The following is a 12,988-nucleotide window of genomic DNA, read 5'->3' as shown; positions in this document are numbered from 1 at the left end:
AGCTCTCATATACTTCGCCCGAATCAAGATGTATTTTTCTTTTTCTTGGGATTGTGTCCCCTTCTCGAAACGAAAAACAAACGGTAATGTATATAGAAAATGATAAACGAATCATAAACTTTGAATAAAACTTCCGAATCTTGGTCTCTTTTTTCTTTTTTCTTTGTGTGTGTGTGTGTGCGTGTGTGTGTGTGTGCGTGTGTGTGTGTGTATGTGTGTGTGTGTGTGTGTGTGTGTGTGTTTTCATCTCTAAGCAAAGTGCGAAACGTCATGCATGGTAGCACGAGGTTGTACACGGAAGTGCAGATATGCTCCACCAATTTATACGGCTCATCACAGGAACCGGCTGCGTGTGTTAAAAAATAGTGGCTTATGCTGAACGTGCTTTAACAGAATCTTACAGAAGTGAAAACCAGGCTAGTTTGAGTTCATTGACGGTTAGACGCATTGAGTTTACAACAACCACAAAGCAGGCCCGTAGCCAAGGGGGGGGGGGGGCTAGGGGCCCGGGCAGCCCCCCCCCCCCGCAATTTTGGTGAAGTAGGGGTTTTTACCAAAAAAATAAAAATAAAAATAGGCGTTTTTCTCAAATAGTCAAGGTTTTCAGCAAGTGGGCCCCCCCTCCCGCACGAAAAAAATTCCTGGCTACGGGCCTGCCACAAAGAAAGAAAGAAAGAAAGAAAGAAAGAAAGAAAGAAAGAAAGAAAGAAAGAAAGAAAGAAAGAAAGAAAGAAAGAAAGAAAGAAAGAAAGAAAGAAAGAAAGAAAGAAAGAAAGAAAGAAAGAAAGGAAGAAAGAAAGAGCCCGCCTTTTGAGAAATTACTGAGCGGTCTGAGAGTCGGGCTCTTTGCTATCGGTTTGCAATTAGCTTGCATTGCGTAGTTGGAGGGAACGTTCGCGTGCCGGGAAAGGAGAAGGAGAAGGGAAGAGCGAACATGGCTGGTATCCGTCCGTCTACTTTGTTCATTTCAGTTTCATTCATTTGAGAGACATGAGACTGTGCATTCACTTCTCTGTCAACTGTCGCCCTGTCACGCTGCTTTAATTATGACGTATGTAACAGAACCGTCATAGTCGTGCGCAGGGTTTCCCATCACGGGGGAGGCGGGTGGCGTAGGTTCATCATAGCGCCACCCTTCCTTATCCCCCCCCCCCCCCCCCCCATTCCCTTCGTGCGCACGCCTATGAGAATCGTGCAAGAGCCTTGAAGTCTGAAACTCGGCCTACACTTCTGTCTACCTAAGCAATACTGATGTCAAATTGGGTGGTAGTTGTTGTTGATGATGGTGATGGTGGTAGTGCCGGTGGTGGGAGCAAAATCCTCGAGACATAACTTAGAAACGTTGCTTGTTGGGCGAGTTGGAACGAGTCAGTCATAATGTAGTTCAGCGCAAAAAACAGGCAACAGACGAGCGAGAGGACAAGGACACCTCGAGACGGATCCTCGTGGATCCTCGAGAAGGATCCTCGAGACGGACGGAGTGGAAGCAAAGGCCCCCAATTTCCTTCTTTTAACCTCTGCTGCATTCTAATATTCAAAAACGTCTTTACATCGCGGTCGAAAGGAAGTTTTGCTTCAGTACAAGTCATGATGTCATTGTCCACCCATACCTCCGCCGATGCCGATCATTGTTTCCCTTACTGTGCGTTGAAGCGGCTGTGTGGTGCTATCTACCGGCAAGCAATCACAACAGCAGAGGTACGACATGCAGCAGTACGGTTTTAGGCGGGATATTTAAAAGGGAAGGCAAGTTAAAGACTCGGAAGCTGTCTTACGGCAGGCTCATCGTGATAGAATTATTGATTTATCTGTAGGGTCACCGCGGGTGTGCTTCAGTGGAATCATCTGTATGGCTATGTTATTGCAAGTTTAAGTTTGAGTTATATTTCTGTTTATTCAGACGCTATTATATTTTGTTACCGTTTGGCTCCCACGCAATAATATCAGACTGGTCGATGTAAGTGTCCACCTCGGTGGTTTAGTGGTTACGATGCCGGGCTGCTGACCCGAAGGTCACGGGTTCGATCCCGGCCACGGCGGCCGCATTTCGATGGAGGCAAAATGCTAGAGGCCCGTGTACTGTGCGATGTCAGTGCACGTTAAAGAACACCAGGTGGTAGAAATTTCTGGAGCGCTCCACTACGGCGTGCCTCATAATCATATCGTGGTTTTGGCTCGTAAAACCCCAGATATTATTATTATCGATGTAGGTTTGCAATAAATAACTAAATAAACATTGCTCGGAAATTTTCTCTTATATTTCTACATTTTCAATTCATTCTTTTTTTGTGTGTTTTTATTTTATGCTCAGTTAAGAGAAACGCTATTCTAACCCGTCTTGGGAAAGGTTTTACTAGAGTCTACAAAAGTCATAACAGAGAATTTTAAAGGGACCGACAACCAACTTTTGTGGTACCCGTTTTCTTGAGTGCAATGGGAAGCTTACCGGTCAGAGCTTCTAATCACGGAGTGGTAACGCGGAGAACGCCGTAAAACATTTGTAATCAGAGTTTTTGGATCTGCAGCGTTTATGCAGTCTTAATATCACATGCTGCAAACAGTGAGAGGTGAGCGCGATAGCGATTATACGCCAGCAGTGGTGACAAGATATGCCCTAAGTATGGAAAGGCAATGTTATGTTTGCAAAGCCTGCGGTGCCGCGACTACTACTTTCTAGCCTATTAAATTATTTTACGATAGTTATAGCGTTTTTCTGGGGCTTCTTATAGAAGTACTTTGGCCGTACACAGGTCGCTTTATCACATTTTAGTCAAGCCAAGCCAAGCTAAGCCTTCGAAAACAAAACAAGCGGTAGGATACACCAGCAGTGCTGTTCATGAAGTGGTAGTAATCGTCCACAGGACAGTAAGTCGATGGCATTTTGCGAGCAGCAGCGCAAACTCGCGTGCTACTCTTCAAAAGTCCGATACGACGAGAGCAGACGAGAGTCGAGCTACGCGGGAAACGCCGCCGGACGCCGCGCGCATGCGCCGCAGCCTCCGTTTCACTGGAAGCCACGAAAGCAGCGCCGCATCTCATGCTTTACTTTTTTTACCTTATAAACAAACGGGAATTGACAATAACATACATATTCAAATTTTCAGCCCTCGTTTTGGTGCGTGTAAAAGCATTAGACTACGTACAACAAAGTGCTTAAGACTCATACGTCTGGTTCATGGCGCTCGCGCTAGGCGGCGCGACATACCGGTTTTTGTTACTTTTAAACGCGATTTAAAAATATAAATCCTATTCAGATCGCGAAAAGTATTCCGGAGTCTGTCACTATAATTCACGGCCTTTTCATTTCCACCAGGATCTAATCACCCGTTCTGGCCAGTTGTCGGTCCCTTTAACCTTCCAAAGGAAGCGACAGCAACGGCGCTGGCTAGCGCGGGCAGGCCGAGATGCGACGTGTGAATTCGGAACATGCAGTGACACGCTTGCACAACGCATTCCTGCCGCTGACCAGTCGTTTGTGGCTGAGGTACTCACAGAATACAAGAGCAGTGTCTCCTTTGTGCAGGTCCATGATTCCGTGTCCCTAGATGTGCAACAGAGGGTGCGACGCTTATTTTGCAGTGTAAGCCCCTCTCATTCATTCATTCATTCATTCATTCATTCATTCATTCATTCATTCATTCATTCATTCATTCATTCATTCATTCATTCATTTTGAGCAAAACATGAATGTCAATCAAACAGATGAAATTGAATGCTTATTAGTCAGATTAACTATATCCAACCATATGAAGCGAGGAAGAGCATTCGAGGGTAATTTCTAAATCGCGTGTAGTAAGTACAAAAAGAAAAATTAATGGAACGATGCAAAAGCTTGCTGCATTCGCATTACGCGTGCTGTGCACTACCAGTAGTACTACGGCGCCGCGGCCGTTCACTTTGTTGGTTATTTCTGCATTTGTAACTATATATAGTGCCTAGAATATATATATATATATATATATATATATATATATATATATATATATATATATATATATATATATATATATATATATATATAATATATATATATATATATATATATATATATATATATATATTGCAACAGGCGGGTTCTTCTAAAGAGGTTCGGCACGGCGCCTTGCACAAGGGTCACAAATGCGAGACAGCGTCAGCACAGAAAACAGACCGAGCGCGCAACACACGAACGTCATCGTCTTCACTCTCGCTGGCACAGAGCGGGCGCCGATGCGCACCGGTACAATCTCTCCTCGCACAAAAAGGAGCCAACCTGGCGACCTAGGGAGAAGATGCTACAGGCGGGTCGTAGCAGGGTTTGAGCCGCGCCACGTGAACTGTTTCGCGGCCGCGGCAGCGATGATCGGCCGTTGAGTCGATTGGCTCGACGACGTAGTTCACGGGAGATGTCTGCTCCAAGACGCGGTAAGGGCCTTGGTACCTTGACAAGAGTTTGGTGGAGAGGCCTGGAGTTGTGGACGGGACCCAGAGCCAAACGAGCGCTCCCCGGGAGTAATGGGCACTAGACGCAGCAGCGTCGTGGCGTGATTTCTGGCGACACTGGTCTTGCGCAGTAAACGAACGAGCCAGTTGACGGCATTCTTCTGCGTAAGCAGCAGCTTCAGAAATCGGTTTGGCTTCAGAAATGTCCGGTTGGTAGGGCAGAATGGTGTCCATGGAGCATGAAGGTTCACGTCCGTACAGGAGAAAGAAGGGAGAGAAGCCGGTGGTAGTTTGGGCCGCAGAGTTATAAGCATATGTGACGAAAGGAAGTACTCGGTCCCAGTTGGTATGATCGTCCGACGCGTACATCGCAAGCATGTCGGCAAGGGTACGATTGAAGCGTTCCGTCATGCCGTTAGTTTGGGGATGGTATGCGGAAGCGGTGCGGTGTACAATGTGGCATTCTTTTAGAAGGGCCTCAATTGCGTTTGAGAGGAAGACGCGGCCACGGTCGCTTAGCAATTCACGTGGTGCACCATGTCGCAGAATGAGGTGACGAAGAAGGAACCAGGCGACATCTTTCGCGGTGGCAGCTGGTAGCGCAGATGTTTCGGCGTACCGTGTGAGGTGGTCTACGGCGACTATGATCCAGCGGTTGCCGTCAGGAGTGTTCGGGAGTGGGCCGAAAAGATCAATTCCGACGCGGTCGAATGGTCGGGCAGGGCAGGGCAATGGTTGTAGAGGACCAGTGGTGCTGCGAGTAGGTAGCTTACGGCGTTGACACGCAGGGCATGACTGAACATACCGGCGAACGTATCGATACATGCCTCGCCAGTAGTACCTCAGGCGCAGACGGGAGTACGTCTTGAATGTGCCAGCATGACCGCATTGGGGGTCGTCGTGGAAGGCGCTGCAAATGTCCGTACGCAAATGACGAGGAATAACGAGGAGCCACCTGCGGCCATCGGTTAGGTAATTGCGACGATACAGCAAGCCTTCACGAACGGCGAAGTGTTGAGCTTGACGACGAAGGGTGCGTGAAACGGAGGCAGGGGGATGGTAAGACAAAATGTCAAGAAGGGAAGCGATCCAAGGATCTTTGCGCTGTTCGGCCGGCATGTCGGTGATGGTCAGAGATGACGAATCACATGTAGAAGCTGATGAGCAGGCAGTGTCAGAAGGCAGTGGCGATCGAGATAGGGCGTCAGCGTCCGAATGTTTTCGCCCGGAGCGATAAATGACACGTATGTCATACTCTTGTAGGCGTAAAGCCCACCGAGCGAGGCGTCCAGTCGGGTCTTTCAAAGACGACAGCCAGCATAAGGCATGGTGGTCGGTGACAACGTCAAACTGACGCCCGTAAAGGTAGGTGCGAAATTTACCGATTGCCCAAACAATTGCCAGACACTCCTTTTCTGTTACGGAGTAATTTGACTCTGCCTTTGTGAGGGTACGGCTGGCATATGCTACAACATACTCGCCAAAGCCGTGTTTGCGTTGGGCGAGGACAGCGCCAAGTCCGACGCCACTAGCGTCCGTGTGTATTTCTGTAGGCGCGTTGGGATCGTAGTGACGCAGGATTGGTGGGGACGTGAGAAGTCGGCGGAGCGTCGTAAATGACTCATCACAATCGGTATTCCATGCCGAGAGGTCGGTGCTGCCGGCGAGAAGCTGTGTCAAGGGGGAAATAATGGAGGCGAAATTGCGAATGAAGCGCCGAAAATATGAAGACAAGCCGATGAAGCTTCGGAGCTCCTTTAGAGTGCTGGGCTTGGGGTATTCGGCAACCGCTCGAAGTTTGGCAGGATCTGGTGAAATACCGTCTTTCGAGACGACGTGGCCTAGAATGGTAAGTTGACGGGCGCCAAAATGACATTTCTTTAAGTTTAACTGCAAGCCAGCAGTAGTGAGGCACTCGAGAACTTGTTCAAGGCGAGCGATATGAGATGGAAAATCTGCAGAAAAGACCACTATATCATCTAAATAGCATAGACAGGTCTGCCATTTGAGTCCTCTGAGAATAGTGTCCATCATCCTCTCGAAGGTTGCAGGCGCGTTGCAAAGCCCGAAGGGCATTACATTAAATTCGTATAAACCGTCAGGGGTGACAAAAGCTGTTTTTGGACGGTCGGCTTCAGCCATCGGCACTTGCCAGTAGCCTGAACGCAGATCCAGAGAAGAAAAATATTCGGCTCCTTGAAGGCAATCCAGGGCGTCGTCGATTCGTGGTAGGGGATAAACATCCTTTCTCGTAATGTTGTTTAGCCGGCGGTAGTCAACGCAAAATCTGATCGAACCATCCTTTTTTCGCACCAGCACGACAGGAGAAGCCCAGGGACTGTTGGATTCCTGAATCACGCCGCGTTGCAGCATATCATTTACGTGATCGCTAATAACGCGACGTTCGGCTTGCGATACTCGGAAGGGACGCTGTCGCAGTGGAGCATGGTGACCAGTGTCGATGCGATGAACAACCGCAGACGTGCGCCCCAATGATAATTGGCCGACGTCGAATGAACCACGAAAGCGTTCAAGCAGTTGAACAACCTTTGTGCGCTGAGCTTGCGTAAGCGCGTTATCGATGCTACGCAAGAAGGCGTCTTGGTCAGGTGAGGCAGATGCGGTGGCGGAAGTGACGGCATTTATCGGTAGTGCTGCCATATCGTAGGGTGCATCCAACGGGAAGATGGCATCAAAAGTGTCCAGACGACCGATGCATTCGCCTTGTAACAGAGTTGATGAGCAGGGGAATGGATTGCAAGCGTAGACTGCACCGGCACCATTCGCAAGTGTAACGACAGCAAAAGGGAGTACAAGGTTTCGTCGGCGCGCACAGTCTTCAGACGGTGTAAACAGGGCACTGGAATCACAGACAGAGTCACAGGAAACGGACACTAAGGCGGCGGAGAACGGCGAAATGACGACCTCAGCAGCGACGACCAATTTAGGCGACGGGCTTGGGGAGTCCGGGACAGTGGTACCCAAAGGGGACAGAGCGAGTTGAGCACGAGCGCAGTCAACGACAGCATGGTGTGCGGAAAGGAAGTCCCAGCCGAGGATGACGTCATGCGACGCATGCGAGAGGACAACAAATTCGACAATATAGAATGCGTCGTTGATGAAAACACGTGCTGTGCACGCGGCCGAAGGCTTAACGTGCTGTGAGCTCGCCGTCCGTAATAGAAGGTCAGAAACCTATATATATATATATATATATATATATATATATATATATATATATATATATATATATATATATATATATATATATATCCCGTAAGCACTATAGCATAACCTTGGGAGTGTTGGCCAGGGTCACACGTGTAGCCATAGCGAGGGATGTTAACCACTCTTTGCGCCGAATGTATTGAACATACTTAGGACCTAAACATCATGACACTGGCGACCATAGCTACATGCTGAAGCTTATAGCGCTCGAAAAAACACGGACAAAGAAAGGCGTGACACACACACAGGCTCTAACTTGCAGCAATGTTTATTTCGAAAACAGAAACTACATATATAGGCAACATCGTTTTGCAACCATCATCACTGCACGCGCGCTTTGCTCTTTACAGGAGAGGGCATAAAGCCATCGATTGCCCTCTCCTCGAAGGAGTTAGCCTATCTACGTAAAGATTGTTGAGTTTGCACAGCGCACCCTTGCTCCTGCCGTGTTGCATTGTTTTTGTACAGGGTCGACCACATCTAAGCTGAACACCTCATTAGTATTCAAACCGGTAAAACTAGAACATTTCTTATACTTCACGGGTGCAATGCCCGTTATAGAACGTCTAATCATGGTGTCGACAAACACAGTAATGATTTTCCGAATTATGTATTAAACAACAGCTTCAATGAGGTCTTGAATACTAATGAGGTGTTCAGCTTAGATGTGGTCGACCCTGTACATTGTTATTTTGCATTGTTTTGCTACAATAGTCCTTTTGTAGGATCTCGTCAAAATCCCATTTTCGCGCAATTCGCAAAAGGTGGTTCTGGCTCGTGGAGGTTTTCGAATTTTTTCGACTAAGGTAAAAAAAATTTTTTTTCGCGAAACTAAGATTGGTTTCGTGGCCCTGGGGACTCGGACAGCAAAATATACAATTTTGGGGGGGGAAATTGTAGTAGGTTCGCGGACATGCACCGACGTTCTTATCTGAACACACCCTACAGTTAGAATAAATACTACAAAAAGCGCCTCCATGTTTTCCTAGGCTTCTTCAACCATTGGTTTCACACGGGCGTGTGTACAACGACAAAAAAAAAAAAACATGACATCGCTTCTTGTGTTAGTTAACTATATCAAACACTGCAATAAGCTCAATCGTTAGCTGGCACACAGGCTCAGAGGCGTCAGTGACGGAGGAGCAAGGGTGCACTGGCATTGCTATTTTAATTTTTTTTTTTAAAGAAGCGATTAGTTATTGGTCTGTGGAGGGACCAACAACGATAAGTGATGGGTGACGGAGCCTCGACGCACCGCCTATCTCGTATTCTGTCTTTTATCTCAAGACGCTTGTTACTTGTACCCACCAGCACTGTGCGCGCTGCTATGGAAGGAACCGAAAACGACTATTTCGCACGGGCTGGATTTCTCTCTGCTTTAAGGAAAATTTGGAATGCTAAGGTCATTCATCAGCCGTCATGGACGACCTTCAAGGATCCGAGGTGGGCTTGAATACTGATTTATCTTCTAAAAAATGGAAACATCGCTGCAGCAACACACATTGTTAGATTATTTCTCTTTTGTTCGTGAAGTCATTTGCACTCTCTTAGCTTGACATGCCAGTCGCATTTCGTGGATGTAGAAAGGTGCTCACTTTTCAAAAGTCTGTTTCTTGCGGCTCTAGCTAGCTAGCTGGTTGGTTAGCTCGCTTGTTTATTTGTTAACAAAATATTAGCTAGTTAGTTAACGAGTCATTAAATTGTTTCATGACTAGTTAGTATTTGGCTAATTAGTACATTGGCCAACTGCATTACTTGCGTGTTAATGAAGCCATGCTTGCTATAACATGTCAGTTAAATATACCATCTGCGGTGGCGTAGGTTGCCCGTTTGCACAGGTTTGGAGAAAGGGGTGAGGCGATCATGGGAGGGGGGGAGGTTGTGACACAGTGCCGCCGGTGTGTGGGGTTCAATAGTGTGAGCGCGGATTTTAGCGCCCATTTGAGATCACTCGACGCATATGTTGTTCCGCTCGATCGTCTGAGGGCACGCAGCAACATATCGCAACACTCCAACACTCCAAAGGCACTGCCTTCGAATATTCTGTCATTCGTGAAATCCAAACAAGGCAGAAACTCAGGAGAGGGCGGTATCTTGAAGTGGCGAGAAATAGTTAACAGCGAACGTCGCTGGGCATCGTTTCCTGTTCACTGATTTCAAATTATCGCTTGTGAAGTTGCATCTCTAGCGGAAATGAAATGCGTGCGCATACTTTTTAAGCGCGCTTCGCTATATCATGATAAAGCCCTGCTGCCAAGGGCGTAGCCAAGGGGGGGGGGGGGGATTGGGGGGGGAATTTTTTGAATTTTGCTTGCGTATATATGCACGCACACATACAAACGCACGCACGAACGTACATAAAGTATGGCTGGACACCCCCCCCCCGAAAAAAATTTCTGGCTACGCCTCAGCCTATTGCTACACAGAATTAACCCTACCTACATTTATTTTTCGCTGTACTTATACGATTGCGTTCCATTATAACACAAGTGTGAGATGCGGAGACACATAAAAGTTTTAATGTGGGAGGCCACACTGAAAAGACTTTCTTGCAGAACATCTTCTTTTATTTACCATGTATGCCCAAACATTCAAAAGTATGTTGCAAAAGGGATTATTTATCACCAAGACCACATTGCGTTGGTTCTAAAAATAAGCGACTTTTTCTGTACATAAATAATATTCAATACACAATTTTTAAATGTTGATGGTAACACTGACGGGCACTTTTGTACTTAGTTGTACAATAGTAGTTATTTTAAAATATCTAAAAACGGCCACAAGGAGGGCGCCCGATGCTCGAAGAATGTATGTTGTTTTTCTCAAAACATGATTTTGATGCACCTTACGTTACGCAAACTTCGATAACTTTCTTGTTTATGTAGTGTTGTAATATTTAATAATGTAATATTTTTTTTTAATTCAAAGCTCATTTTACAGATGAATTTGGTCCAAATGGGCTATTTTTCACTTTATTTTAAAAATACTTCCTTAATACTTTATTTCATTACATTTATCCTAGTTAACTGCATAGCCACTGCACTTGCCTAAATAAAAGTTAAAGCTTTACTCAATTCGACAATCCATTGGCTACTTATCATTGCTAAAATGACTGGCACTTTTAAACCATTTTATGACAAAAATCTTCCAAAAAATAAATTAACGTTTTTTTTCCTTTATATATATTTGGGAAGGTAAATATTACATGCTTGCTCAGGGAAAAAAGTTATTTGAATCCTGACTTTTCTTTAAAAATATTTTTTGAGTGTGGCCTGCCACCTTAATTGGCTCAAGGGCATCTCAGGCAATAAAAACAGAAAGAAAGAAAGTAAAACGCAAAGAGAATTAATGCACTTTGAGTTTTTCTTTCTTTCTTTCTTTCTTTCTTTCTTTCTTTCTTTCTTTCTTTCTTTCTTTCTTTCTTTCTTTCTTTCTTTCTTTCTTTCTTTCTCTCTTTCTTCTTTTCTTTCTTTCTTTGTTTCTTTGAAGGGTCCTGTTATAATATAATAGGACCCCTCAAAAGTGTCTCATATATGCTTCTCTGGCGTTTTGAATACCGGAGGCACAGACATTTCTATGGTGCATTAAATCTATTTGATGGTATATACATTCTTTACGACCGCATTTTTATGCCGACAATCGCCAGACATAACCTTGCTCTCTGGCATGTGAATGCATACGCAGTAATTATTCTGAGAAACTATATGTGCAAGTATGTATTGAAAGCTCGCAAATTAACGCCTTAGCAAGGTGAACATTGCTCAATAAGCTTTCTTTCGCTTTTTCACCTTTCTTTTCTCGCTTGCACATCTTTCGTCCAAGTCTGCTCACCTTGATGCCTAGCGGCAGCTGGTCGGGTTCTCTCTCGGACTGCGCACATGCGGCGAGCAGAACCAGAATTCCGGGTACCAGAAGCATTTCTTTCCAGTCAAGACATGCAGATATGTCGAGAAGAGGGAAAGCATATTGATTACAAATATCAGACGAAATGGGATTGCGCTAATGAATGTTAATTACCAATGCGTTTCAACAAGCGCCGCGCCGTGCAAGTGATTGCGGAGTGTGTCTCAAAAAGAACAGTTAACAGGCCAGGCACAGGCGTTCGCAGGGTTCCCCCTTGGGGGGAGGGGGCAAAGCTAAGGTCCCTCCTTATAGCTAATATACAGGGACCTTAGGCTGGATGGATGGATGGATGCTATGAGCGTCCCCTTTAAAACGGGGCGGTGACATGTCTGCCACCAGGCTCGAAGAAAAAAAAAAAAGCTTCCTTGTTTCATGTTGGCCTAATACCTTATCTACATTGATTAAATCTATGTTATTATACCAAAAAATATAAATTCACGGTCCATCTCTCTGCCTCTTAAGGCAGAATGACCTTATTTTTCCGCCATTATTTATTTTTGTTCTTTATCTCTACTTTTCTGCCACCAATACTCTAACCGTCTCTTACTTATTTCTATCGCGGACGTGTTCAGCTTTCCATTGTTGTCCCTAAAACCCAAGGCTTCATGTAGACTCGTGCCCACACGTATACCTGGGTGAATATCGCCACATTCAATCAGTACATGTTCCATCGTTTCCTTAGTTCCCCCGCAGCATGTACATTGTTCTTCTTCGTTACTAAATCTCGCTTTATAACTACGCGTTCTAAGGCAGCCCGACCTTGCTTCAAACAGTAAAGCGCTTCCCCTTGAATTATCATAAAACCTTTCCCTCCTTATTTCGTTTTTTCCTTTTCGGTAGTTACTCAGAGCCGGCTTCTTTTCCATCGCTGTCATCCAATAAGTCCTCTCCGCCTCTCTGACCTTCCGCTTAATGCTCCTTGTTGCCATATCGCCCGCACTGCCAGCCGTATATTTACTGGTGAGCCTCCTAGTTCTTTTTCTCCACTGCGTGTCCACGCTTTTTCTATACAAATACCTGAAAACCTTCTCTGCCCATCTACTCTCCTTCATTTTCCTCAGCCTCTCCTCGAATCTCATTTTGCTCTGCGCTTCCCTCACTTCAAAGCCTGTCCATCCCATATCACCCTTTACCGCCTCATTTGTCGTCTTCCCGTGAGCGCCCAACGCGAGGCGGCCCACCGTCCTTTGATTTACATCCATTCCTGATTGCACCTCTGACTTCATGCACACCACTGAGTTCCCAAATGTAAGCCCCGGAACCATCACACCCTTCCACAGCCCTCGAAGCACCTCGTACCTATTGTATCCCCATAAAGCTCTGTGCTTCATAATTGCAGCATTCCTCTTTCCCTTTGCTACCGATGCTTTCTCTTGTACCTCCATATATCTATCCCCCTCATTTACCCATACTCCGAGGTACTTGTACTCGCTTA

The 12,988-nt window shown here is 45.9% G+C and overlaps 1 protein-coding gene across 1 annotated transcript in view; it reads right to left on the bottom strand.

The window, feature by feature from the left end:
• Positions 1-12,988, bottom strand: part of LOC119396256 (uncharacterized) — a 33,359-nt gene that overhangs the window by 18,447 nt on the left and 1,924 nt on the right. The window contains exons 2-3 of the mRNA XM_037663390.2: positions 11,482-11,570; positions 3,493-3,541 (exon numbers count right to left, since the gene is read on the bottom strand). Coding sequence (XP_037519318.1) covers positions 3,493-3,541; positions 11,482-11,568 — 136 coding nt within the window. The 5' untranslated portion in view covers positions 11,569-11,570. The remainder of the gene's footprint in view (positions 1-3,492; positions 3,542-11,481; positions 11,571-12,988) is intronic.

The sequence above is a fragment of the Rhipicephalus sanguineus genome, chromosome 6 (genome assembly GCF_013339695.2).
Source record: "Rhipicephalus sanguineus isolate Rsan-2018 chromosome 6, BIME_Rsan_1.4, whole genome shotgun sequence".
Classification (NCBI taxonomy): domain Eukaryota; kingdom Metazoa; phylum Arthropoda; class Arachnida; order Ixodida; family Ixodidae; genus Rhipicephalus; species Rhipicephalus sanguineus.
Note: the sequence above shows the minus strand (reverse complement) of the source record. Positions and strands in the feature narration are given on the sequence as shown.